At 46.8% G+C, this 26350-nt stretch overlaps 1 protein-coding gene across 1 annotated transcript in view; it reads left to right on the forward strand.

Moving 5' to 3' along the window:
* ITGB5 (integrin subunit beta 5) overlaps window positions 1-26350 on the forward strand; it is a 112526-nt gene that overhangs the window by 37896 nt on the left and 48280 nt on the right. Inside the window, 3 exon segments of the mRNA XM_027583424.2 lie at window positions 2440-2608; window positions 23399-23560; window positions 25036-25131. Of these exon segments, the coding sequence (XP_027439225.2) occupies window positions 2440-2608; window positions 23399-23560; window positions 25036-25131 (427 nt within the window).

Below are 26350 nucleotides of genomic sequence, written 5' to 3' on the forward strand. Positions count from 1 at the left end.
TAAGAGGTGACTGGTTTGATTATAGTAATTTCCTTGTCATGAAGACTTCTGTCTGGCAAACACATTATCTAGTTCCCGATGATTTAATAGTCATTCTCCAGGTAAAAACATCTACTTAATGTTGCTAGCAGGAATGAAAGGGAAAAGGGGAAAAAATGCTGCGCTCATGTTGGTGAGCTTTTCACAGCTTCTCTGGCTTTCTCGTTGAACGACAGTACTGTTCTGTTCCTCTCCTCCCTATCCTCGACCCACATGATCAATGCCTGAAGTCCTAAACTGTGGACCAGAGCCACACAGAAAGGGGTAGCGGCTTGGAGGAAGGGAGTTGGTGTATATTAACTCCCTCCTGCATCTGTCCATTTGTCCAGTTATAATAACTACTGATGGGACTTCAGCTCCTTCTTCCAGCCAGGAACAGTTTCCATGGCCTTTTCTTCATGGCAGAATGAGTTGGGAATAAAACGTTTGAGTGGCCTGGGTTCTAGAAAGCGCGAGGTGCAGGGGAAGATTTGGGGAAGAAGGAGGGAGTGAAACAAGGGAAGGCAGATGGAGGGGAGCGTGTAGCGGAGGAAAGGATCCTGTCCACACCTGCCCTGGCTGCTGCATGGCAAGTTAGGCAGGATCCCCTAGTAGTTCCTGTTTCCCTTCCCATGCACATGGCTTAAATTGGATTATAAAGCCTTCCCCCCATGCCTCTCCATGACTGGGGTGTTTTGGTTTTTTTTTTCATCTTTTATTCTGAAAGAGAGGCTTCCTTAACATGGCCACAAACCTGCGTGGTCTCTTTCTGTCTGCCTTCCCAGCCTCCGCTTGGCCCAGCCTCACCCTCACTCCCCGCCCTGCAGCTTCACTGGCCTTCCTGTGCTCGGGCTCCCCGTGTTCTCTCCTGCCACAGGGCTCTTGCATGGGTGCTGCTCTGTGGCCAGGACCCGCTCCCCTCTCCCCTAGAGAATTCACTTGTGAAACAGCATAAGGCCTCTCTTCCTATGTCAGTGGCTATATGTCAAGTTGAGACTCCTAGATCCATAATTGGGGTATAACTTCCTCCAGGTATGGAGCCACTTGGTGTTACAGGATTTTGTGTCCCCTTAGTGCCCGCGGTTCTTGGTCACGCCACTTCGAAGAATGGCGAGGTAGACTGGATGAAGAATGGTGGGCAGCAAAGCAGAGTTTATTGAGCAAAAGTACAAAGCTCCCAGAGAGGGAGGGGGGACCCGAGTGGGTTGCCCTTGGAGTTTCTAAGTTTGAGGGTTTTTATGAGGTCTTTTGCGGAACTTTCTTAAGCAATCAGAGTGTGCTGAGTCATGCCAATCAGGGCTTTGGTCACGTTTTTGTCTACCCATTAGGTTAATGTCCATGTGCTGATGGTCTTTTTTTTGCTGACATCTGGGGGCTTATGTCTTAACTGCCCCTTGCCTGTGATACTGACAGATGCTTTTGTGGTTAATTGTCTTATTTTAGGACGTTTTGCAGAAGTCATTTCTGCAAAGGCTGCAAAGCAGAATGTCAGTGCAGTCCTGTCTAAGCTGCAAAACAGGATGTCAGTGCTGTAGCTGTCCTAACTCCATATTTTCTTGTTGGGGACCCTGGCCCTGGCCACCTAACTATCCAACTCCTAACATTGGGATCTCTACTACAGACTGCAGATGAGATGGTCCAGTATCGTAGGAGAAAGATGCAGCATTCACCTGCTAATGAGATGCCGTTCTTGCCTCTTCCCAGATTGCCAGATCTAATTTTCCATTTGAAGATGGTTAGTTTCTGAATGATTTCTGTTGCATTTAGGAGAGCTGATCGTTTATCAGTGCAGTATTTACAAGTGAACGAAGTAGCAGAAAGAATGTTTTCATTCCTTTTCCATTAACATTTGCTCATGCGCCAGGATGTCGCGGGTGTCTCCGAGGGGGTTGGCACAAAGGGGTTATGTGATCTTTTGGCACATGGCGGCAGCAGAGGTGATGTGGGAAGCTGGTTTCAATGAGCACCTCTGTTCAGGCTGCTCTCACTCGACATTCCCACCTTCCTCAGCCCAAAAGAGCCTTCCCTGCTGGGCTGCCTAGGCCGCGGTGCCCGTGTCACTGGTCCCCCGCATCTCTCAAGGCCCACGGCAGGACTCCTCCGTGACGTCTTCCTCTGACCACAGTAGCCCACTCTTATCTCTACTTTTTCGAACCATTTGTCCATTCCGTTCACTGAACAACCTGGATATGCCGACTTGCCTGTAGCTCAGGCCTCGGTGTTTGTAGAGTAAGAACCGTGTTGTTTCTCTGTGTGCACTCCACTCTGCCTGTCCCCCGGGCACACAGTCGGCGCTGGGTAAATGTTGATTAGTGCTGCTCGAGGCACTCTGTGAACACCCTCTGTGAACACACTGAGTACTTGGTTGTTTAAGATTTACGTACAGTGCTGGAAAGTGACTCTTCTCTTCTTTCTTTCCAGTTACAAGTTATTCCCAAACTGCGTTCCATCCTTTGGGTTCCGCCATCTTCTGCCTCTTACAGACAGAGTTGACAGCTTCAATGAGGAGGTCCGCAAACAGAGGGTGTCCCGGAACCGTGATGCACCTGAGGGGGGCTTTGACGCAGTTCTCCAGGCGGCCGTCTGCAAGGTAACTTTTCTTTCTGTTTTCACCTCTGCATGTGGGCGGGCGTTGGCACTGCCTGTAGGAGATGGCAGATTTTGAGCCATCCAGCCTGTGGTTCCTGTCCATTCTTACCTCAGAGGCTGAGCTCAGGGACGCGTGGGGAGACCTACAGCAGTCCAATCAGCTGGGGCTCAGTGATGGGTTGGGGTTGGTGCATGTCTGCATGTCTCTGTGTCAGGGCGCGGCTGTGTGCAACGGGACACTGTCTTTGCCAGAAGACAGCTGTTCTGTGTTTATACTTTAGGCTGTTTTGCTTCTTTTCAGGGGAAAAAGGTAAAGTTCAAGCCCTGTGCATAGAAACTTGTTGAGCTTTCTGGCCCAGTTTTGGTAAATCTTAAAGATTGCTGTATCAGGGAATCCAGCTGAAGAAGAGAATTACATGTCATCTTAGGTTGCATTTCTATTTGTTTGTTTTTCTCCAGCTTTTTCTGTGATATATGAATCCAGAGGGAGGATGTAGACTTAGGTCAGACATGAACTCATGCTTTGAGAGGTTCCAGTCTCAGTGAAATATGTAAATGGAATGTTGGTAATGACTTCTTTTTTTTTTTTTTAATTGAAGTAGAGTTCACACATGATGTTACATTAGTTTCAGGTGTATAACATAGTGATTCGTTAAGTGTATGTATTATGCTGTGCCCATCACAAACGCAGCTACCCTCCACCACCACACGACACTTTTATAATACCATTGACTGTATTCCCTATGCCAGACCTTTTATCCCCAGAAGTTATTCTTTCCAGAACTGGAAGCCTGTATCTCCCTCTCCCCTGCACCCATTTTGCCCCCACCCCAACTACCTTCCCTCCCCCCCACTACCCTCCCTCCTGGCAATCATCAGTTTGTTCTCTGTATTTGTGGGTCTGTTTCTGCTTTTTGTTTGTTTGTGTGTTCATTTGTTTTGCTTTTTTAGGTTCTATGTAAGTGAAATCATATGGTATCTGTCTTTCTCTGACATATTTCACTTGGCGTAATACCCTCTAGGTCCATCCATGTCACACATGGCAAGAGCTCATTCTAATAGCTGAGTAATACTCCATTGTGTGTGTGTGTACCTATACCCATTCATCTGTGGATGGACCCTTGAGTTGGTGTTTTCTTGGCTGTTGTCAATAGTGCTGCAGTAAACATAGGGGTACATAGGTATTTTCAAGTGTTTTCATTTTCTTTGGGTAAATACCCAGTAGTGGAATTACTGGATCGTATGGTATTTATGTTTTTAATTTTTTGAGGAACCTCCCTATGATTTTCCAGTGACTTCACCAATTTCTCTTCCCACCAACAGTGCGTGAGAGTTCCTTTTTCTCCATATCCTTCCCAAGGCTTGTTAGGTAGTAACTTATTCTTAAACTAATTTTCTACTGTCAAAATAACTCAATAACAATAACCAAAGATTTTTTTAAAAATCACTCGTGAATTTGCTTATCCCAACACATACTTTTATAATTTTTCCATAGTGGTCATCACAGAGCATGTGTAAATGATAATGCTCTCTCGAGAATTTTGGTGGCTCAGCAATAGGGCAATCGTTGGGACTCCCATGTTTGGGGGAGGCCTGGGAAAGGGGACTGGAACTCAGTTTGGAGAGGCTGCTATTCATGTACTAAGTGGTAAGCACTTAGTTGTCCACTTACATAGTTTCTGACCTCAGAGAGCATGTGTTCAGTGTGCGACAGACTGACTTTTTCTCTACTCAATCCTTGAGTGAGTGATAAGAGAGCCACAGTTGTTCTTTCTGAAATAAAAAACTGAAATGGTAGACAGGGAGGGATAAAGGGAAGGAGCATGGGAAGAAAGCGCAGTCTCCTGCGGTCCTCTTCTTGGTCCTACTGCAGCTCTGTTGTCATTCGCTCTGTCCTTGGGGCCACCCCTAAGGAAGGTCTCACAGTGGCTCCCTATCCAGGATGGCTGCAGCGTGACCCTTCCCAGCTGCTGGCCAGAGCCACATAGTCTGATTCAGACGTTCCCTGGGCTTTGTAGGAGTCCAGGAAGGCCAGATGGAACATAGCTAGAATGTGTTCAGTTCTCAGTCATTACAGTGTGTCACAAAGTGGGCCACTTACGGATTTGCTTCGGAAAGAAAAATTACATTGTTGGTTGGCATTCAGACATTGATCGTATGAGACGTTGTCTTCCAGATATTCTGCCAAATCTACTTCTTGACAGGGTTAAGTAGTGCAGGGAAAACAAGATCCCTCTCATCTCCCTATCTTGAGAATTTTGTGGATTTTCTTTTTTGGGGGAGGAAATCATCTTTAAGGCTTGGGGGAAAGAACTCAGTGATAAGATAAGCAATGTCCAGTTCTTTTTTTTTTTATTAATGTTTTTATTTATTTATTTATTCATGAGCGTCAGAGAGAGAGAGAGAGGTAGAGGCAGAGGGAGAAGCAGGCTCCCTGCCTAGCAGGGAGCCGGATGCAGGACTCGGTCCCAGGACCCTGGGATCATGACCTGAGCCGAAGGCAGACGCTTAACCATCTGAGCCACCCAGGCGCCCCAAGCAATGTCCAGTTCTATTAATTCTGCACGTAATTGGCATGGCGTGATTGAATGCTGGAGGCACAGGGGTCTCTGAGAAGCCGTTGGGTCCACTCTTGTGCCTATAGAGCCTTCCTATAACACCCCAGGCCCATGCAACTCTTCTTGCCTTTGGAAACTTAGTATTTCAGGACTCGAGCATTTCAGAGTTGCTAGCGGATTTCTTGAACTCATTGCGTGGATTTGGTGTGTGAATTATTGTTGCCTAAGAGGCACTTTCTGAGTATGTTTCAGTTTTATGTCTGTTGACATTTCCTCCCACCATGGCCTTTGCAATAGCAAGTGCCTGGAAAGTTAGTAAGTGCTTGGAATGATCTAGTCCGGGAGCCAGCAGCTTCTCCCTTACTCTTCCTCCTTTTTTTGTGTGTGTTGTTCGTTTATGTTTGGGGACATAGTCAGAAATTTCTTTCTTACTTGGAATCATGTACATAAGAAATGTCATCCTTCCTCGTTCACCACACCCTTACTTACAGAAGCCAAATATTGGAAATAGATTTTGACTTACCTTTTGATGAAAGACTATGTAACAATCATACCCTTAAAGGACATTTAAAGACTTGAATAATTCTGAAGATAAAGTAAGAGAGGAATGGAGAGCAAGTGACAAAACAGTATAGACGTATGATGTTATTTTGCAAACAAAAGAAGAATATGAAAGAGATTGGAAGCAAATAGAAAGAAGAGTTAACAGTAGTTGTCTCTGGTTATAGGACTATGTGTAGTTTTGTTTTCTTCGCTGTTTTTAAATTTTATATTTACCTACGTTTTCACATTGCTTTTGTATGATTTTTTTTTTTTTACTTAGAATGAAACATCTCAAACATACAAAAGTAGAGAACAGTGAAATGAAACCCATGTACCTGTTGTCCATCTTTGACAGTGACCAACTGCTAGCCAATCTTGTTTCGTGTTCCTCACCATTCTCTCTCCCATTATTTGAAGAGAATCCCAGTTATCATTTGTTTCATTGATATTTAGATTTTTAAAGATAATTAGAGTTTGAGAGTTTTTTTTTTTTAAGATTTTATTTATTTATTTGACAGAGAGAAACAAAGCTAGAGAAGGAACACAAGCAGGGGGTGCGTGAGAGGGAGAAGCAAACCCTCCACCGATCAGGAAGCCCGACACAGGGCTCGATCCCAGGACCCTGAGATCATGACCTGAACCGAAGGCAGACACTTAACGACTGAGCCACCCAGGTGTCTCTTGAGAGTTTTTTTTTTTAAGAGCTAAGCATTTCTGACTTTGTTTGCAGAGTTTTCTGCTGCCTCCTGATTGGCGCAGATTAAAGGCCCTTCCACTTAATCCTGCAAACTGAGCGTGAGAGAAGCTGCAGGCCCTTGAGCTGTGCCTGGAGAGCAGGGTCATGGAGTCTGGAGCTGACTGGGCAGCCGGCCATGCCCCTACCCCACCCCCCAGCAGAGAGTGACCCTGAGCCCTTGGAGATGAGCTGATAGCAGGCTTAAGCAGCTCACAGGGGGCTCTTTGTTCTGGTTTCATTCTTGCTCTGGTTTTCCTGAGATAGACTGTTATCAACTTGTGGGATTTAGGGCTATGGAATGTTCACATGCCTGACCTTAAATCCCACCTCTGTGGCCCACTTTATATTTCTTGGACAACTGTTCTTTGCAAAAAGAAGGAAACTGTTTCTGTTTAGGATTCCATTTAGGATAAGGACACTGATTCTACAAGTCTTTTCCCCCAGCAGGTCACATTGCTGTGAGAGGCCCTTTAAAAGGCGTCCACAGCCAAGGGACGCCTCTGTCATTAATGCAGGCATTTTTTCCAGTGCCTTCTGTCTGGCTAGGTTGGATAAGGAAATAATGCTACTGCCCTTGATTTCTTATCTTTACCTAGTAATCTATGCTCGAACCTTTCTTGATCAGAATAATAATTTCCCCATTACCACTTTTATTGCTCGCCCAGGATTTTCTAGAAGTTGACTCTAGGTTGTTTATTCTGAAACTGTGTAGATGGAAGTGTGAGGAGTGGTTCATACTGGAACTAAGGCTGCTTTCCTGTTCTCCCTGAGCTGGGCCCGCCCTTGGCCTGGGGAGACAGGGGAGGGGTGGCCCAGGGGCTCTGCCTTCCAAGTTGCCAGTCACCACTTTGTGGTTGTTCATGGTTAAAGAAGTGACCTGAGAATTTCAGCTTGGCCAGGTGCGTCCTGGCCGCACGGGTTCCTAGGGGCTGCTTTCTCCAGTCAGACAGAAAGTAAGATGTGTGTGACCCAGCACATTCTCCTTTTGTCTTCAGCTTCTGGCCACCCCCCACCTCAGCATTTATTCACAACCTTCAGGCAGACTTTGTTTGAATATTGGTTCTCTAATTCCACGCTGTGTGTTAAATTTTTAAAGCATTGTATGTCCTCCCAGAAATAGGTGGATGAGTCAGTCTCAAAGCAAACAAAGTAAGTTTACACGCCGAGTAAAAAGTCTGTGGCATGGGTTGGGTCCCTTTATGCCTTTGCTGGTGAGAACATTCTAATCTAAAATGGAGACCACAGCCCTAGGATTGCTGGGGGCGGGGGACAGCTTCACTCTGGCAAGACTTTCTGCAGGAATGCAAATTCTGGGGACCTCTAGAAACAGAATCATTGCTGCCCTTGCTCGGCCCTCATCCACACTCCAGGCGTTTTACATATGTTCTCTCTGATGCTCACAGCAGTCTGGCAGGTTATTTGTGGTGGTGGCTGTCCCCAGCTTACGGAGGAGGAAACTGAGTAACACAAGGATTCGTGAAACTTACTGTTAGTAAGGGGTAGAGCCAGACTTTGAACCAGATTTGGTTGATTCCAAAGCCCATGCCCTAACTGTTAGCTGGTGCCTGGTGCTTTGGGAAATAGTGACAGTGCCGTGCAGAGCAGGGAGGACTCAACTTTGAGTTGTTGTCCTATTCAAGCTAAGCCTCTTTCGCTGCAAACTGGTTCCGTGGAGGCCAGCTGACCTCTCTGGGCCTCAGAGCGTTTTTTTCAGAAAATGCAGGGAGGTGGGATTGGAGGGAGAATCTCTAGAAAATGCAGGGAGTTGGGATTGGAGGGAGGATCTCTAGGATGTCCTCCAGTTGTGCTGGTTGGTGCTACTTTTCAGGAGGGACTCGTCGTGGCCCCTCCCCCTTTGCTCAGAGCCTTCAGTTTTGCTTTTCTGTTGCTCCCTGTTCAGTCTTGAGCCTCCGGCCAGGGACGCACTGAAGGTAGTCATCCCCGACACTTAACTGTCACCTGAAGGAACTCCCTGCCCTGTTCCATTTTCTCACGGTCTGGGTTATCCATCAGCACACGCAAGCTGTTTCTGCTAGCAGGTTGTACCACTGTCCGGGGGGCTTGTTCCAACCCCAGCGTGCGTGCTCTTTCTCTGGGTCAGTGTCTCAGTGAAACGCCACGAAAGTTGGAACCTTGCCATGGCCCAGGGAAGTGTTAGGGACCACATGTGCAGGTGTGTAGGCCCTCTGCCCGAGCCCATGCAGGTTTTTTGCCTGAAGTGGTGAAGATTCTCCTTGGCTTTCTATTTTGCAGATCCTTGTGGTCTCGTGTGCATTTTTGTATCATAGGACTGTTTTAGTCCCTGAGGTGATGTTTCCTTGTTCTGCCCGGTGCCTGTGAACTGTGCTTTGGGTATCGGCTGCCCTGCCAACAGCCACTTGTTGACGCAGGGGGTGGGAATGCACTGAGTTACAACTCAGAACTGTCACCAGGGCGGGGATGAGAGCTTTTGTCTCTTTCGGTCCTCCAGCAGAAGCCTGTAGTGCCTGTTTTGAGCTTGTTTGCACCCCTGAGCTCGCTCGGCTAATGACGACAGGGAAGAATCATCCTGGGGAGAGGGTAGGAGGCCCACTCCACGACTGAGCCTGTATTTCCATACCTGGTTAGGATGTCACTTTCTTTTTAAGTTATGGGCTCCTCTGTGCTATAAATGTCCATTGGCAAAGAGGAAAAGAGACAAGGATTGATTCTTGGGCTCTTCTGGCCCCGCTTTCTCCCTAAACCTGCATCCCTGCCCTCTGCTTTCCAGCCACAGTGACCTTGACAGTGACCAGGACTCTGTTACTCTGACTTACATAGGGCCCTTTGCACACGCTGTTTCCTCTGTTTGCAATACTCCTCCCCTGTATTCCTGCTTTTCTTTCTTTCTTTAACTTTTTTATTAATGAACTTTATTTTCTTTAAGAGCAGATTTAGGTTCATAGTAAAATAGAGCAGAAAAGGCAGAGTTTCCATATACTTCCTGTTTCTCCTGCCCCCTCCCCGTTCTCGCCCCACTCCCCCCCCCCCCCCCCATCAACATCCCTCACCAGAGTGGTATATTTGTTACAATCCATGAACCAACATTGACACGTCGTTATCAACCGAAGTCCATAGTTGACTTCTGGGTTCACTCTTGGTATTGTACGTTCTGTGGGTTTGGACAAATGTACAGTGACATGTATCTACCATTGTTTATCACACAGAACTACTTCACTGCCCTGAAAAGTCTTCGCTTCACCTCTTCTTCATCCCTCTCTTTTTCTCCCCAAACCTGCTTTTCTTTGAATGTCTAATCTCTGCCTACTGATGTTTCGGACCTCCACTTGTCTGTGTATCCGGGAAGCCTGATGGAGTGTCCTGATGAGGTCAGAGCACCAGGCCCTTGGTCACATCTACTTTAGTTACCATTTTATTTGTATTTGGGCCACTCCCTGAATGATGTCTGCCTCCCTTGTGAGCCAGGAAGCCTCCTGAAGGCAGGGACCCCATCTCTTTTCTCACTACCGCATTTCCCTAGCACCTTGCGCATTGCCTGGCGCATAACAGGCCCTCCTTAAACATTTGGTGAGCAAACAGATGCTTTGTTCTCACAGATTCCTTTATGCTTCTAAGTTCAGGAACCTGCAGGTCCACCTGGCTCCAAGCCCCTCCGCCCTCCTGTCGGACCAGGCTGCCTGTGTCATTTACAGTGCTTCATATGCGTCATTAAAGAGAACCCGAAGTATCATTAGCTGGCAGTACTTTCCAACTCAGCAAGTGAGTTCAGTGGCAGGTGTGGTGGGAAAAACTAAAGAAAGATGGGGAAAAAGTCCCTGTCCTCGGGGGTTTGATCTGAACTTGCAGATCCACCAGAAGGTAAAAAATAACCTGTTTGTAAACATTAGCAGGAACCATATGAAGTTACTGACATTTGACGATCAGTGATATCTAATACTTGACTACTAATAGTTTCTGCTAAAAAAATAGGAACTTCGGGGCGCCTGGGTGGCTCAGTTGGCTAAGCGACTGCCTTCGGCTCAGGTCATGATCCTGGAGTCCCGGGATCGAGTCCCACATCGGGCTCCCTGCTCGGCGGGGAGTCTGCTTCTCCCTCTGACCCTCCCCCCTCTCGTGTTCTCTATCTCTCATTCTCTCTCTCTCAAATAAATAAATAAAATCTTAAAAAAAATAAATAAATAAAAATAGGAACTTCATCTGGTTCAGCCTCATACATTCCAAATGTTTCTCTTCTTCCATTTGGATTGGACTCGCCCATAGAGTCCACATCAGACAAAATCTGTTGCATGTTGTTGGGCTTGGGCCTGAAGGGAATGTCTGAATTCTGACTCACAGGCCAAGATTTCTTTTCCCCAAGGAAAGAAATACACTTTTGCCCTCCTTAGGTTTAGCCATAGAACAGATTAAAAAAAAAAATGTTCATTGCAAAGTATGGATGGAAGCAGGAAAAACAACTAATGGGAACATGATTATTGTCATAAAGTGACAGAAATAGACTTGAATGTCAGTGTGGTTAGGGAAGACAATCACAGAACTAACCTCCGTTTTCCTGATGTGTTGTGTTTGTATTCGGACTCTGTGGTCTCCAAGCTCAGATCCGCTGTGGGGTCTGCCTGCTGGCTGGGCCGGTCAGCCCCCTTTCCATCCTTATTTCCTTCCTCAAACTTGTTCTCTCTCCTAGGGTGGGGTACCCGAAAGGGTAGTGTACAGTGTTTTATTATTGCTTCTGAAAACTTCTGGAGTACTTACTCCATACTACATACTTACTTACAGTAAGTAAGTAATTACTTACTGCAGGACACCGTGTTAGGTGCTCCAAGGATGCCCAGATGCATGAGCCACAGCACCTGTCCCTATGAGCATCACTCACAGCGCTGGAAGACAGGCGCTTGTCTGACAACCTGCGGGACCAGCAGAGCACACAGCAGTGTGCCCAGAGCTGGCCCCGTAGGACCTACTGACTGAGTCACAGCATTCTTCTCCTTCAGGGTGTCCCCTTGTTCTCTCTGCCTCTTGGTCCCCCTGCTGGTGATGTTATTGATTACCATTGGTTCCATGCTCTGTGAGAGCCAGGCTTCATGCCAAGTACTTCAAAGGGCTTATTTTACTTCATCCTTTGAATGTGGTTTTACTGTCCCCTTTTGACGAAGAAACAAGCCTAGAAAGGTTGAGCAGATTCACAAGGTTCTGCCAGCTGGAGATGACAGAGCCAGAGATGGGACTGTACCCACTCACCTGGCTCCAAGGCTGGAGTTCTTCATCTTGACGTTAGAGTGCCTGCTGACTGTTGTGTCCCACAAGAGCACAGGGGTGGGAGGCGTGTGCTTCCAAAGACAGCAAGGCTTCATCTAAGGAACCATTGCAATTTCTCACACGAGGAGGACTGAAACGGTCTGCTGTTTCTCTGGAACTAAGAGTTTCTTGTTTATCAGGAAGCAGTTATAACATGGCTCTGTCAGCCCTCAGGACTTCCCAGGGAGACCTCTAGTGCCGTCCCACAGTCAGAGTGCCGATGGAGCCCAGCCCTTTGAGCGAGCATGCTAATCTTTGTCCTTGGCTTCACTATCTGTAAAATGGGAACTCTGCTATCTGCCTTCTCATTCATAATCCAGCGGTTCTGCTCACAGACAGTGCTGTGGTGAGACACATTTTCAGATGGTGGGTCTTTTCCAACAACAAGGGAGTGGGTGGCTGGAGATGGAGGCCCATGGGCTGTATCAATACCTTCGTGTTGCATGAGCATTCACTTTGATTAGATTGACCTTGAGGTCCAAAAACCCAGTCATTTAAAGCTAGTGTTTCCATCCTCACGGAAAATGCCCCTGGGATGGCATATTGATTCCAGCCTGCCCTTGTGTGTGAACATCGCGTATTGGAGGGTGTTGTGGGTCGTCTCCGACAAGCAGGCCAGCCCACATTCGGGCAGGCTTCCATCCCTGTTTCCCTAGGCAGCCGAGTGGGACATCAGCTTTTCTCAGGTTCCCAGAAACCAGCATTTCAGGCCCTCACAGCACTGTCCCATTGGGACATTTTTTTTTTTTTTTTTAAGATTTTATTTACTTGAGAGAGAGAGAGAGAGAGAGCGAGCATGAGCAGGGGTGTGGGGGGGTGGGGGAGGGAGAAGCAGGCTCTCTGCCAAGCAGGACTCGATCCCAGGACCCCAGGATCATGACCTGAGCCAAAGGCAGACACTTAACCGACTGAGCCACCAGGCACCCCCTGTTGGGGCATTCTTGAGGCTACCCTTCTCACTGGTCATGCCTAGCCGTGGTCCCTGTGTAAAGCAAGTCACTATGGAATGGATCTGGGGACTGGCAGGCATGTAAGAGGCCAGTCCCAGCCCTGCTTTCCTCTGTGAGGTCAAACCACATCCCCAGAATTGCATATGCCCGGGGGGCTGTGTTTAAGACACACAGTGAGAGAATAGAGGACAGTGAGTAAGTGGATGGTGCTGGGCTTGGAAACCACATCTTAGGAGGAGTAGGTTAAGGTCAACCAGGAGGAGAGACACCAGGGAAAAAGCATACCTGAGGTCAGACATCATCACAGAGGTGGTAGTAGACTCCTCTGGCTGTCCCGGCGGGGTGGGGGTGTGCTAGGAAGCAGGTTTGAGTTCAAGGTAAGGAAGAATTTTCTAACAAAGATCTCTGCTCAGCCCTGGGATAGGCTGCCGGATGGGACAGTGAATGTGAGTGGGGGCTCCCTGCACACGTGGTGTGGACACCAGAGGAACGCTCCCTGTGCTGGGCAGGAGCGAGGACAAGGCCACCTCTGGGATTCCTTCCAAATCTCAGGCGCTACAGTTTTCCTCTGAGTCAGTTTCTGGGCCCAGTAAGCACTAGTGCGTTTGTTCTTGGAGTAGCCCGTTCTAGCCTGTCCTCTCTCGTTCGCAGCAGAACACCCTCTAGGCTGCATTTGTATCTGGCTACCATGACCGTGAACACCACCGTGCATACTCATTTGTGTGCCAAGCACAGCTTCCTTTGACCTGGTGCCTAGAAAAGCTTTCCCTGCTCCCAGTGGCTTTTCCGTGGAGCCACCTTACCGTGGGGTAAAAGTCTGGGTACAGTGCGGGAGCTGTTCCCGGTGGCGGGGGGGGGAGGGACAAACTGGAGGTTGGCAGGAGAGATGGAAGCCTATTCTTTTTCTTTTTTTAAAGATTTATTTACTTATTTGAGAGAGAGAGAGAGCAGAGTTCAGAGCCCGACACAGGGCTTGATCTCAAAACCCTGAGATCACAACCTGAGCCAAGACTAGAGTCAGAGGCCTAACCGACTGTGCCACCCAGGTGCCCCTGGCAGCCTATTCTTGATCTCTTCAGTGATGTTCCTCCTTTGTCACCCTTTGCAGTCCCTGATTGTGACAGAGAAACCGCATCCTCTGCTGCCTGGTCCCCATGCTGTCCTGGGCCAGATGTTAGACGTAAACAAAGCAGCAAGTTTGTCTTCACTCTTGAGAGGAGCCAGTTTTTGTTTATTTTCTCAAAGTCAGGGAGGCCTGGTCTATCATCTCGGTTCCCACTTCCCCCTTTCGTGGACTGCTGCCTCCTCTTCACCGTCTCACAGAGCCCCAGGTCCCCCAGACGGACTCGCAGGCCTGGCTGTGCGGGTCCTCCCAGTAACCATCCCTGCTGTGTGCCTGGCCTCTGCCCGTTCCCGCTCCCACAGCCTGATGCAGTCAGCAAGCCAGTCCGCAGCCCTTAGTGCTTCCCGTATTTAGGTGTTTCAACTGAGATGTTTGTGAGGATGGAAAGCATACTAGATAGCTGTTGGAATTGCGAGTGTTGTGATGGGAGACTTCTAACCCCGCTGGGTCGGGTTGTGGTGCCCAGCTCTGATTGTGTGTGTGTGTGTTCACCTGCTTGTCCTTCATTGAGTGCTGAGCATATGCCGCCTCCAGTGCTCTTGCTATTCTGGAGTGTGGGCCCTGCACCCCTTTCTCTCTTTCCGCAGCTCCAGATCCATCCTCGCTGCTGAGGGCAAATTCCCTACTGAGTTTTCCACCCTGGGAAAGTCCTCTCTGGCCCCAGCCCTGGTTCAGCGGGTTGGTCCCCCACAGAACTAGACAGATAGATAGAGGGTTTGCCTCCAGGGACCTGGATGGGATCGGAGATTCGGGCTTGGTGACGGTCCCCCCAGCCGTTCATTACTCCTGGCTCACATCCGTAGTCCATGGAGGGCTGCTTTCCACATAGTGTGGCCGCCTGCCCTTGTGGGTTGCCAACCTGGAAGAGCTGGAATACACTGGGTCATGGTCACACCTCCCCGGCAGAGTGCAGGTAGGTGGCCAGGAGGAAGGTGAGCCTCGGGCTGTGCCTGCTCGCCTGCAGTGTTTAGGAAGTGAAGGGAAAGCTTGGGAAATTGTGTTTAGCATTGCCCAAGGGCTCTGGCTCCACACAGGAATGAGAAAATTGGGAGTTTGGGACTGGCCGGTGCTGTTGGGGGAACAGAGAAGATGAAAAAGGTAATTCCAAGGTTTCGGGAGAGGGCATGTGATAGTCCCATTGTCAGAAATGAGGAAGCCTGGAGGAGCGGTTCATCTGGGCCAAAGGTGGTGCTGCATCTTCAGATGAGCTGAATTCCAGGTGATGGCAGACACTTTTGGGTTTTGGCTCAGACCTGGGAGGAAAGCTCAGGAGAGAGGGCAAGTGCAGGGTGTGATTGCCAGTCAGCCAAGTAAATCTCCACAGTGTTGTCTTTGACCTCATCCAACTGCTGGGAGAGCAGCAAGAGGGGCAGGGGTGGGACGGTGCAGTGTGCCGGACGTGCAGGGGGGCTCAAAGGAGCTCCGGGTTGGCACAGAGGCCCCAAGAGCAAGGCCTGTGGTGGCCATGGGATTGGTTCTTATCCTTGGCTGCACATAAGGCTCCACCTGGGAGCTTTAGAAACCCTGATGGCTGGGCGGCAGATCAGCCCAGTTAGATCAGGAGCCCTGGGCATTCGTATTGGTGAAGCTCCCTCGAGGACCCTAAAGTGCAGCCAGGGCAGAGAACCACGTGCGCATGAGGGAGGGAGACAGGATGTGAAAATTGCTGTCTGGGGGTCATGGTCATGTGGAGATGTCTGATGATAAGGAATTGAGAGGAAATAGAGGCCATAAATCTGCCAGTCTTAGAGGCAGAAACAAGTGAGATTGGCAGCATAGCTGGGTCACAAGAAGAGTTATGCAAAGTGGGTCATGAGCATGTTTTTAGGCACATGGAAAGGAACCAGAAAAGAGAATGACCGATGGAATAAACTCTCCAAAGAGGGCAGGATGCAGGGGCTGCGCTTCCTCGGGGCAGGAGGAATACTCCTTCTTTGGGGACAGAGGGATCAGAGAGGCCAGGAGGATGCCCCTGGGACTGAAAGGCACTGTGAGCCGCCGGGAGTCGACGGGGTGGCAGTCCCCGGTATCTGTCTCTTTTGGTGATGAAAAAGCTGAGGTCCTCTCCTGAGCGAGTGCGGGAATGGGGGTTTGAAGGCTAAAACAGACCTCGTGGTGAACTTGACGCAGATCTGAGCCGCGAACCAAGAGAAGTTAAGTGAATTGCGACCTTGGCCGGATGCCACATTTCTTGCTTCTGAGTCGGGTACATTTCCGTCCTGCCTAGCCCCTGACATTTTCATCTCGCGGCTGACCTCTATGGCATTTAATGAAACTGGCTTTTAAATATTTTGGTTTTACTCTGAGACGTGGAGAAAAATGTAGCTAAATAAATAGGTCTAGGTTTTTTTTCTCTTAAATTTTTTTTTTCTAAAAAGAGAATATATTCAATCTAAAAGTATAGAAAATGCAGATAAGCAGGAAGGAGAATAAACATCACCCGTGACCCTATAGTGCGAAGATAAGATTGTGTGCTTCTGAATTACATACTTAGGTCGCAGATGTGCAACTCGGTGGAAATACCGATGACAGTCATTGTCAGATTTTAACTGTTTACTACATAAACCTACAGAGCTGGGTGTCCCTCCTCTGTGTCATTTTCTCAACAGCCCCATTTTATCAGTATTCTGTTATCTCCTTTTTATAGAAGAGAAGCAGCGGGAGAGGACTGAGTAACTTGCCCGAGGTCAGAAAGACAGGTTGAGGCAGGTGTGGGGCTGACCTGGGACCGGCCAGACGAGCCCCTTACTGCTGTGCGACGCTGCCGTGGAACAAGAAGATGTGTGCCAGCGGTATTCCTCTGCACATTACTGATGTTTGTCTATTCGTGTCATTTCTTGTAATTAAGAGACTTTATGAGCAAACCAAGTCTTCCTTAAATGAAACAGCTTTATTGAGGTATAACTGATGTATAATAAACTATACATATTGAAAGTGTACAATTTAAGAAATTTTGACATGTTTACACACCACCTGGGAGATACACACACACACACACCCACGCACCCACGATCAAGATAATGAACATACCCTTCTCTCCCCAGGGAGTACTTATGCTCCTTTGTCATTTCTCCCTCCTGTGTCTCCTGCTTCTCACCCCAGGTAGCCCCTAATTAGCTTTCTGTCACTATACATGAGTTTGCATTTGCTAAAATTGTATATATTCAGTATATATACTTTTTTGGCCTGGTTTATTTCACTGAGCACAATGATTTTGAGACTTATCTGTGCTGTCGAGTGTCTCCATCCTTTCCTTTTGTTACTGAGTAGAATTCCATTGCATGGCTGGACCACAACTTGTTTATCCATCTACTTGTGGATGGATATTTGGGTTGTTTTGGATACCTGGTTGTTTTGGCCTATTACAAATAGAGCTGCTATAAATGTTTGTGTTCAAGTGTTTGTATGGATGTTTGCCTTTGTTTCTTTTCCTTCTGTAGCTGGGAGTGGATTTGCTGGGTCATCTGGTGGGTGTTTAACTTTTTAAGAAACTGCCAGACTGTTTTCCAAAGTACACGTATCATTTTACATTGCTCGCGGCAGCGTGTGACTCCGCATCTCCATCAGCATTTGATGTGGTCAGTCTTTTTCGTTTCAGCTATTTGGTTAGGTGTGTGGTAGAATTTCATTGTGGTTTTAATTCAAGGCTTTTTAAACTTTTCAGTATGCAGTACTTCATAGGCCCTGTGACGATGGCAGAGACTCCCACATCAAGCAGTGAAGGCCAAGGGAAGAAATGGAGAAATTAGTACCAGTCTCAGAGTAATAATGATAGACCCTTATTGTAGCCCCTCTTTTATGTGCTAAGGGCTTTTTTTTTTTCCCTAAAGATTTTATTTATTTATTTGACAGAAAGAGACACAGCAAGAGAGGGAACACAAGGGGGAGTGGGAGAGGGAGAAGCAGGCTTCCCGCTGAGCAGGGAGCCTGATGCGGGTCTTGATCCCAGGACCCTGGGCTCATGACCTGAGCTGAAGACAGATGCTTAACGACTGAGCCACCCAGGCTCCCCGCTAAGGGCTTTTTAATACATTACATCTACACCTAGTATCAACCCTGCAAAATAGGATTTCCTCCATTTTACTGATGAAGAAACCAAGGCTGAGAGAGGTGTCGCAGAGCAAAGCAGATTTGAACTCAGCCTCGTCTGTTCAAAAGCTCATGTACTCTGGCTACCACACCATACTCCATCTTGTAGCTCTTCTTTCTTTAAAAAAAGCAGTCCGCTTTCCCACTATTGCTCTCTGCCCCAAACATGGCATACAGAACTTAAGCCTTCAAAATAATCCAGGCGGACAGTAGGAAAATTATTTCTAATGTAAATCCTCTGTGGAGTCACTGCTTATGAAATCAGAGCCCAAAAGCCTGGGTGAATGAATAAGCATGTCCTGACTCATTCTCTGCAGCCCAACCTCTGGGCCAAGTTTGTTAACGTCACTTACATAACAAGAGTCCAGTTCAGAGAAAACAAATATTATTATTATGCTGCGCCATTCTTCTTTTGTAGAGCTATTTCTGTTTCAGATGCAATCTTTCAATTTAACAAACATTTATCTTGGACCCAGCAGTCATTAGTTGAGAGATTACTAAGTATTTTAATGAATTCTTTCATTTCTCTCTCTCTCTCTCTCACACACACACACACAACCCCACACACACCCCTATGTCATCCTCTTTCTCTGTATGATTGGCTAGTTCAGCTTTGTAAGTAAGAAATGGATCACCTGACTCTGGCTTTCCTGGTCCTTACTCTTTCAGTGACCTTGAGCTACTTAATGTCTCTGAACACCAGTGTCCCCATCTACATGATGGCGGTATATTCCCCACATTACAAGGGTTGTGGTAAAGATTAAGTGGAATAGTAGAGGTGATCAGTAAATGTTAAGTAGTAGTATTCCTGTTTTTACTAACAAGAAAAAAGCTTTTGAGGCATCAAATAATTTGGTCAAAGCTGCATGGGTAAGTAGGGGCAGCAACAAAATGGGAATGCCTATTTGGGGGCACCCAGGTTCCACATTGTTCTGTGTCCTTGTTGCCAGCCTCCTTTAGGTTCCTACAAGCCCCCTGGGGAGCTGGTGTGGAAGAGAAGACGGAAACAGTTGAACAACAGACCCGCGTTCAAAACCCAGTCTTGTGAAAGTAGTACTTGCTTCTAAAAGACAGTTGGGGGCACAATGGAAAAAAGAAAAAGATATTGCCTGTCGTCTCGCCCCCAACCACATTATGGTGTACGTTGTTTGAATTGCTCTTACTCTCTTTTTCCTCAAAAGTCATGCTCGTTTCTCACCTGGTTTGTAATCACACCGCCATTATAGTATTGTATACTTTGTTTTCCACTTAATATTACACATGTTTACACATAATTTCATACTTTTAATGAACATCATTTCTAATGGCCAGAGAGAAGCTATCTCCGTTTACTTAACCATTCCTGAATCAGGGTATTCACGTCTTTCCCTGTGTGTCACTGCTGGTGAAAATGCTGTGTGCATACTTCAGAAAACTTGCAGATAGAGTCCCTTGAAGTCAAATCATTGAGTGAAAAGATGTACACTTCTTGAAGGGTTTTTTGTTTTGTTTTGTTTTAAGTCCCATTATTGGGGGATAAGTTACACAGAGCAAAACTCACCCTTTTAGGCTAAGGTCTTCCAGCCACGCCCACAGTGAAGATAGAGATTATTTCCCTCCCCCAGAAATTTTCTGAGCCTCCCTTTGTTGCTGGCCCCTCCCTTTACTCCCAGCCTTTGGCAACTACCAATTTGTTTCTGTCCCTGTTTTTGTCTTTTCCCAAGTATCATATGAACAGTACGTTGCCTTTGGAGTCAGGCGTTTTTCACTTAACGTAATGCTTTGGAGATTGGTCCAAGTTATGTGTGTGTTACTAGTTGGTTCCTCTTTGTGCAGAACAGTATTCCATTGTATAGATGTACAACATTGTGTCTCTGTTCACCACTTGATGCACATTGTTTCTACTTTTTGATGATTATGAATAGCTGCTATAAATATTTACGTAGATGGGCACCTGGCTGGCTCTTTCCAACTCTCGATCTTGGGGTTGTGAGTTCAAGCCCCATGTTGGATGTAGAAATTCCTTAAAAATAAAATCTCAAAAAATATATATTTACATAGAAATCCTCATGTGAGCATAAGTTTTCATATCCTTTGGGTAAATACCAAAGAGGGGGATTGCTGGGTTGACGGTAAGTGTATGTGTAACTTTATTAGAATCTGCCAAGCTGTTTCCAAAGTTGCTGGAACGTTTGTATTCTCACTAACAATTGTGAGAGCTCCAATTACACCACATCTTTGCCAGCATTTGGTATTATCAGGGGTAGTGTGTTTGTCATTGGAATAGCTATCTAATGGCATTCTTATTGTGGTTTCAATGTGCAGTTCTAATGATGTTGAGGACCCTTTCTTGCGCTTATCTTCATCCCTATCTCTTCTTTGGTGAAATGTCTGTCCAAGTCTCTATCTTTTTAAATTCATTTGTCTGTTTTCTTACTGACCTATGGAGTGCTTTATGTGTTCTGCTTACAAGTTCTTTATCAGTTTTTATTTCTTTGCAAATGTTTTCTCCCAGTCCATGCCTTGTCATTTCATTTTCTTAATGGTGTCTTTCAAAGAGCAGATGTTTTTAATTTTGATGAAGTCCAATTCATCTCCTGTGAATCATCTAAGAAATCTCTGCCTAGATGAAGGTCACAAAGGTTTTCTCCTGTTCCTTCAGAAGCTTTATTAGTCTTAGGTCTAGTTAATTTTTTAATCTCTTTAGTAAGAGGTATGGATTGAGCTTCATTTTTTTCCATATGGATGGCTAATTGTTCCAGTACCTTCTATTGAATTGACCATATATGTGTGGGTCTATTTATCTCTTTCATGCTCCACCGTCTATGTTTATTGGTTGTCTCCATTACTGTTGCTTTATAATGAGCCTTGACCTTAGATAATGAGTCCCTCAACTTTGTTGTTTTTAGAAAATTATTTGACTAGTCTCCATTATTTGCCTTTCCATATGAATTTTAGATTAAACTTACTATTTTTTCAAAAAGCCCTTCTTGGCTTTTGATTGGGATTGTGTCAAGTTTATAGATCTGTCTGGGAAGAAATGACATCTCAGTAACATTAATACTTCTGACCCATGGAAACTAACTCTCTGTACATTTTTTTAGGTCTCTGATTTTCTTTAAGGTTCTTAACACACATTGCCAAATTAAAGGTTGTTCTTCTACTTTCTTGTCAGGGTGTTTAGCACATTGTTGTGTCCTCGTGGATAGCAGATCCACATTTTTCCTGCAAAAAGTGCTGTTGATTTACATTCCTCCCCCCCCCACTTTGTTGTTTTTTTTTTTTAGAGAGGGAGGAGGGGGGCAGAGGGAGAGCGAGAGTCTTAAGCAGGCTCCACGCCCAGCACAGAGACCAACCCAGGGCTCTATCTCACAACCCTGAGATCATGACCTGAGCTCAAACCAAGAGTCAGCTGTTTAACCGACTGAGCCACCAGGCCCCCTACACTCTCTTGATTATGCTCTGTCTCCTAAGCATCCTGCCCTCCCACACTCCATGGTTTATAATATACTGCTTTATTTATTTCACAGTTTTAAACTCTTTTTTTTTTTTTAAGATTTTATTTATTTATTTGAGAGAGAAAGCATGAGCAGGGGGGAGGGACAGAGGGAGAAACAGGCTCCCCGCTGAGCAGGGAGCCCGACATGGGGCTCTATCCCAGGACCCTGGGACCATGACCTGAGCCGAAAGCAGATGCTTAACCGACTGAACCACCCATACGCCCCTCACAGTTTTAAACTCTTTATCAAAGTCTAGAGTATGTGCAGAAAACAACAGAAGAGTGCATCTCCGTAAATTTTCACAAGGTAGAAATACCAGATCAATAAACAGAACATCACCAGCAAACCAGAAGCCTCCTTGTGACCTTTGTCAGTTATTAACTCCCCCTAGTTGTGCCTCCAAGGGGAACTATTGTCTTGACTTCTAACACCACAGATTAGTTTTGTCATGGCTTAGCTTTCATTGCTGTCAGAGACTTGCTAGGTTTCTTATTTTAGGTCCGCAAAATGTGCTTGGCCTCCTCTTTGTGCCTTCGCTAGTGCCAAGAACACCCACCCCGCTCTTTTGCCTTCTCCTTCATTTCTTCTTCCAGCTTCCTTGAAGAGTCCTCCCTGTCTTTCCAGCTCAGCTTAAGTTTCACATACCCTGGGAGGGCTTTCCCTCCGTTTCCCCTCCTGTTTCCCTTGACATTGTATGCCCTCATCATGAGGTGTTGGAGTTGTGTTTCCATTTGCCTGTAAGCTCTTTGGGATCTGGAATAAGCTGTTTTGTGGACCCAGTGCCTTCCATAGGGCCTGGCACACAGTAGAGATCAGCAAATATATGTTGGATGAATGTTGAGTATCAAGGAGACTGATTCCCCAAAAGGTTAAGTTCCTTCTCACAGGAGGCATCCTGCTTGCTCTCAGTCCTCATTGGCTTCTCTTCAAACCTTTTTTCTCCCTCTCATTAGTCTGACTTTTTGTGATTTATTTTTTTATTTCCATGCTGCTTTTGGAGCAAGTGAGAAAATATTATAGTTCTTTAAGGCTGTTAAATTCATCAGTATGGTGATAAGAAAGACACTGATGCCTTCAACCCCTCATGTCTGAAGAACGACAACTCTTAACTTGTAAAATCTGTGAATCCAGTCTTCGGCTTTCACATCAAGTATGCATGTGTAGATAACTCTCGACGTGTTTAATACTTCATGTATTCACTGTGCTACCAACATATTTGGGGATGCCCTTTCACTGTGTGTAAGAAAGTAGCCATGTCTCAGTTTCTGTTGCTCTGGATCAGGGTCCAGCTGCTAATAATAACAACTGGGAGTGTTTTTGTGTAGCATTGGGGCCACAGTGGCTCAATATGAGAAACAGTCTTCCCTTCGCCATACAGACCATGTTTAGCTGTGCCTCTGACTGGAGTGAATGTATGAAGCTGGGAAGGGAGAACAGAACAATCTGATCGACCTTAAACACTAAAGTAGCTCAGTTAATGACTGAAGTTGTTTACACCTACCAGACTAGATGGCAGATTTTTACCAGATCCTCCAAAGACAGATCCATTAATCATTGGGACACTCCATTCTGAGCGATTTGTGTCTCACTGGGTGACTGAAGTATTCCCTTACTGGTCATCTTAGATAAGGCCAGCCAGCCTGAGTACGTTGTCGGGGGTTGGGTTGAGGTGGGTTAAAGGCTTTTGTGGTGAAGGAATAACACATGCAGCTAGAAGGGGTAGCCCTCAGGTATAACTGAAAGGAGCAGGGAAGCATATGATGGTCAGGAGGGAGGTTCCAGGCACTTGGGCCAGTATAGGCCTAGCTGTGCAGATTTGTCTCTGTGTACTTAGGCTTCCTGAGTCCAGGCTGTGTCTCTTCTGAGCTCTGTGGAATCCTTCCTGAGTGGTTTCTGTGAGCGCTCCCCAGCTATGCATGTAGGGGAATGCCTCTGATTCAGACCGTGACCCGGGGAGATGGACCAGTGCCCTGTCCAATGTCCTGGGGCACGCTTGGGCAGCAGTCAGAAATGCTTGGCACCCATCAAACTTCTGTCCTCAGGAGAAGATCGGCTGGCGAAAGGATGCACTGCATTTGCTAGTGTTCACTACGGATGACGTGCCCCACATCGCGCTGGATGGAAAACTGGGGGGCCTGGTACAGCCACATGATGGCCAATGCCACCTGAACGAGGCCAACGAGTACACTGTGTCCAATCAGATGGTGAGAGCCTAGGACCCCAGCCCAGCTCCCATGATCCTGCCTGTGGTCCAAGTGTTCACCTGGCCCCCCACTCATGGACTTTCCAGTCTGTTCTGGGAATCAGGTTTCTATTCCATCTCGCCCAGCTAGGCTTCCAGAACTCCTCATTAACTTAGAACATTTCTCACCAATTTCTGTAGCTGGTTCATCTTCCTGCCATTGTGCACTTAAATGCAAGCCAATTGAGGAAGAGGTGACCAGGGCAGACAGGATACGTCTCAGAGGGTGGAGGTGATCTTACAGGAGGGCAGGGACTGTGCTCCTGCGGAGATCAAAACTGGGACAGAAGTTACAGGGAAAAACAAGTGACGATAACACTTTGTGACTTCTAGAAATGAGCTCCCGTAGGCACTGAGTTCTGTCGGTGTCAGGAGTATGGCTGCAGGTGTCCTGCCCAGAATGGGAGGCCCCAAGGACCTTCCATTCTCAATAGTCTGTGACCATGACCATGTCATTTAAAACAGTTTATGTAAAATTTCAAACATGTATAATAATAGATAGACCAGTGAAATGAACTCCTATATACCTATTGCCTAGATGCAACAATTATCAAGATCTTGTCACACTTAACTGTGCAATAAAAAAAAACAAAACAAAAAACTATACCCTTTTCCTTCCCAAATCCATTCTGGTGTCTGGCTAGAGAGAAATATCTTATATATTTTGTTTGTTTGTTTGTTTTGCTGGACAAGCCCATTTTCTCCAGTTTCAAGCCTTACATATTATCCAAGAATAATGGAGTCTGGAAAATGGACTCATAACTATGAAACTTGATAACTGTAAGAGCTGATGAGGACCTCTGTACCCATCGTTAGCCCTTAAAGTCCTTCAGGGCATTATTAGACTGCCTCTCAGCCTCCACCCTCCCCTCCTGCCTGGCCCCCCGCCCCCACCACATCCCAACTTTTAATCCAGAGGTCAGCAGCCTCTTCTGCCCATTCTGAGTTGTGAGCAAGACCTGTGGGGGACATCGACAGGCCCAGTTGTTGGGCTTAGGAGAAGGTAAATAGGGCACGGAGATAGGGAGGAGAGGTCTTAGGGAAGACAGGAAAGATAATGACCAGGTGCCGGTGGTGGATGGTAGGGTGTGGTGGGTGGACTCGGGGGGCCTCTCCCTCTGCCCCATTCCCGCTGGAAGGATAGAGGAGGCACGGATCAGGTGTGGGGATCTCCTACTCATCATATCTCCATTCTGGCTTGGGAGGGGCCGGGGGGGAACGCATCTAGTTTGGGAGGTGCCAAAGGGTCCTTTCCTGGAGATCTCGGCGTATTTCCCCAGTTTGAAGCTGCAGATGGGGCTTGGTTATTAAGGGTGGCCAGGGGAAGATGCTTTTCCCAGCAAATGATGAGTGCCTGAGTGCATGTTGGAGCTGGGGGCTGCTATCTCAGCCTGTTAGAAATGTTACAGCTTTGACCTTTTTTTGCCTTGGCCCTAGGACTATCCATCCCTTGCCTTGCTTGGAGAGAAGTTGGCAGAGAACAACATCAACCTCATCTTTGCAGTGACAAAAAGCCATTATATGCTCTACAAGGTATGCCTGGAGGGAATGAGGGAGGCTGGTGGCCTGATTCTGGGGCCCATGATGACCCCAAGGTGAATAGGAGATTAGAATGTGGGGAGGTGGGGTGAGGAATGTTAACAGCCTTGCTCTATGTGGGAGGGGATCCAAAGGAGGGGCGGAATATAGCCCTGTCTTGATCTAGTGGAAAATAGTAGTATTGAAGAAGCTATTAGCATTCTTCTAGCAGTACATGCCTTTATAAGCAATGTAAACATATGGTATCTAGTCTGATCCTGAGAAAAACTTTGGAAACAGTATGAGGTCCCATTTTTCAGGTGATGAAATGGATATCCAATGTAATAGGGAAGAACAATATAAAATAAAAGTATACAGGAAGAAAGCTCAGGCATCGAAGCAGGCTACATTACTCACTCCAGTATTTGGAGTTTTATGCCTTCCTCAAAGAGTGGAGCAGACCAGGGGCTTAGTCTGAGACAGGAATTCCCAAAGAAAGCAACAGATGTCTTGAGTGAATAGAGCAGTCTGTGTATGAATCTATTCTAAGAGACTTTTCCTGGGTCAGCCTCTGGACCGTCATTATAAGCTCCCCTCGTGAATGTGTTCTTTCTCACAACCATAGGCAAGTCACATTTTGAACCAGAAGTCTCCTAGTTGCTCAGGGAGTGTTCATGTAAGTTAAATGTAAAACCCAGCTCCCCTCCGACTTCCTTTGCCTTGAGAAGTTATGAGAACTGAATCGGCAATCCCTCCCCAGCCCTGCCCGCCCCTCAGACTGCCAGTCCCCGTCCCCTCTCCAGACTGCTCCTAAATATCCACAGAAGAACCTCTGTCTGACTGTGGTTTTTCTCTTGCTTCTGCCTGAGATTATCACTGATAAAATGCCACTTACATCTACTTGAGTTCTTTCTCTTCTTCTAGTCCGAATCAGTTTTAGAAGATGAAAACAAGGGAAGAGGATTGTTTTTCTTGTTTTGTGCAGTGGAAGATAGGACAAAACCTGTCCGTTTACAAGGAACATTTCTAGAAGGATCGATTGCACACACTAGACTGGGTATGCTTCCAGACACTTCAAGACAGAAGCGATCCACTGTGGCCTAAGCCATTCTTGCTCAGAACCAAGGACACCTTGCTCAGGGAGGCAGCCCATGTGGTCCAGGACAGGCTGAGGGCAGTGGGAGTTTCTAGAGGTCTCTGGCACTTTAATATGTGACCTGCTCAGGCGTTGGGA

Source organism: Zalophus californianus, chromosome 1 (genome assembly GCF_009762305.2).
Source record: "Zalophus californianus isolate mZalCal1 chromosome 1, mZalCal1.pri.v2, whole genome shotgun sequence".
Classification (NCBI taxonomy): domain Eukaryota; kingdom Metazoa; phylum Chordata; class Mammalia; order Carnivora; family Otariidae; genus Zalophus; species Zalophus californianus.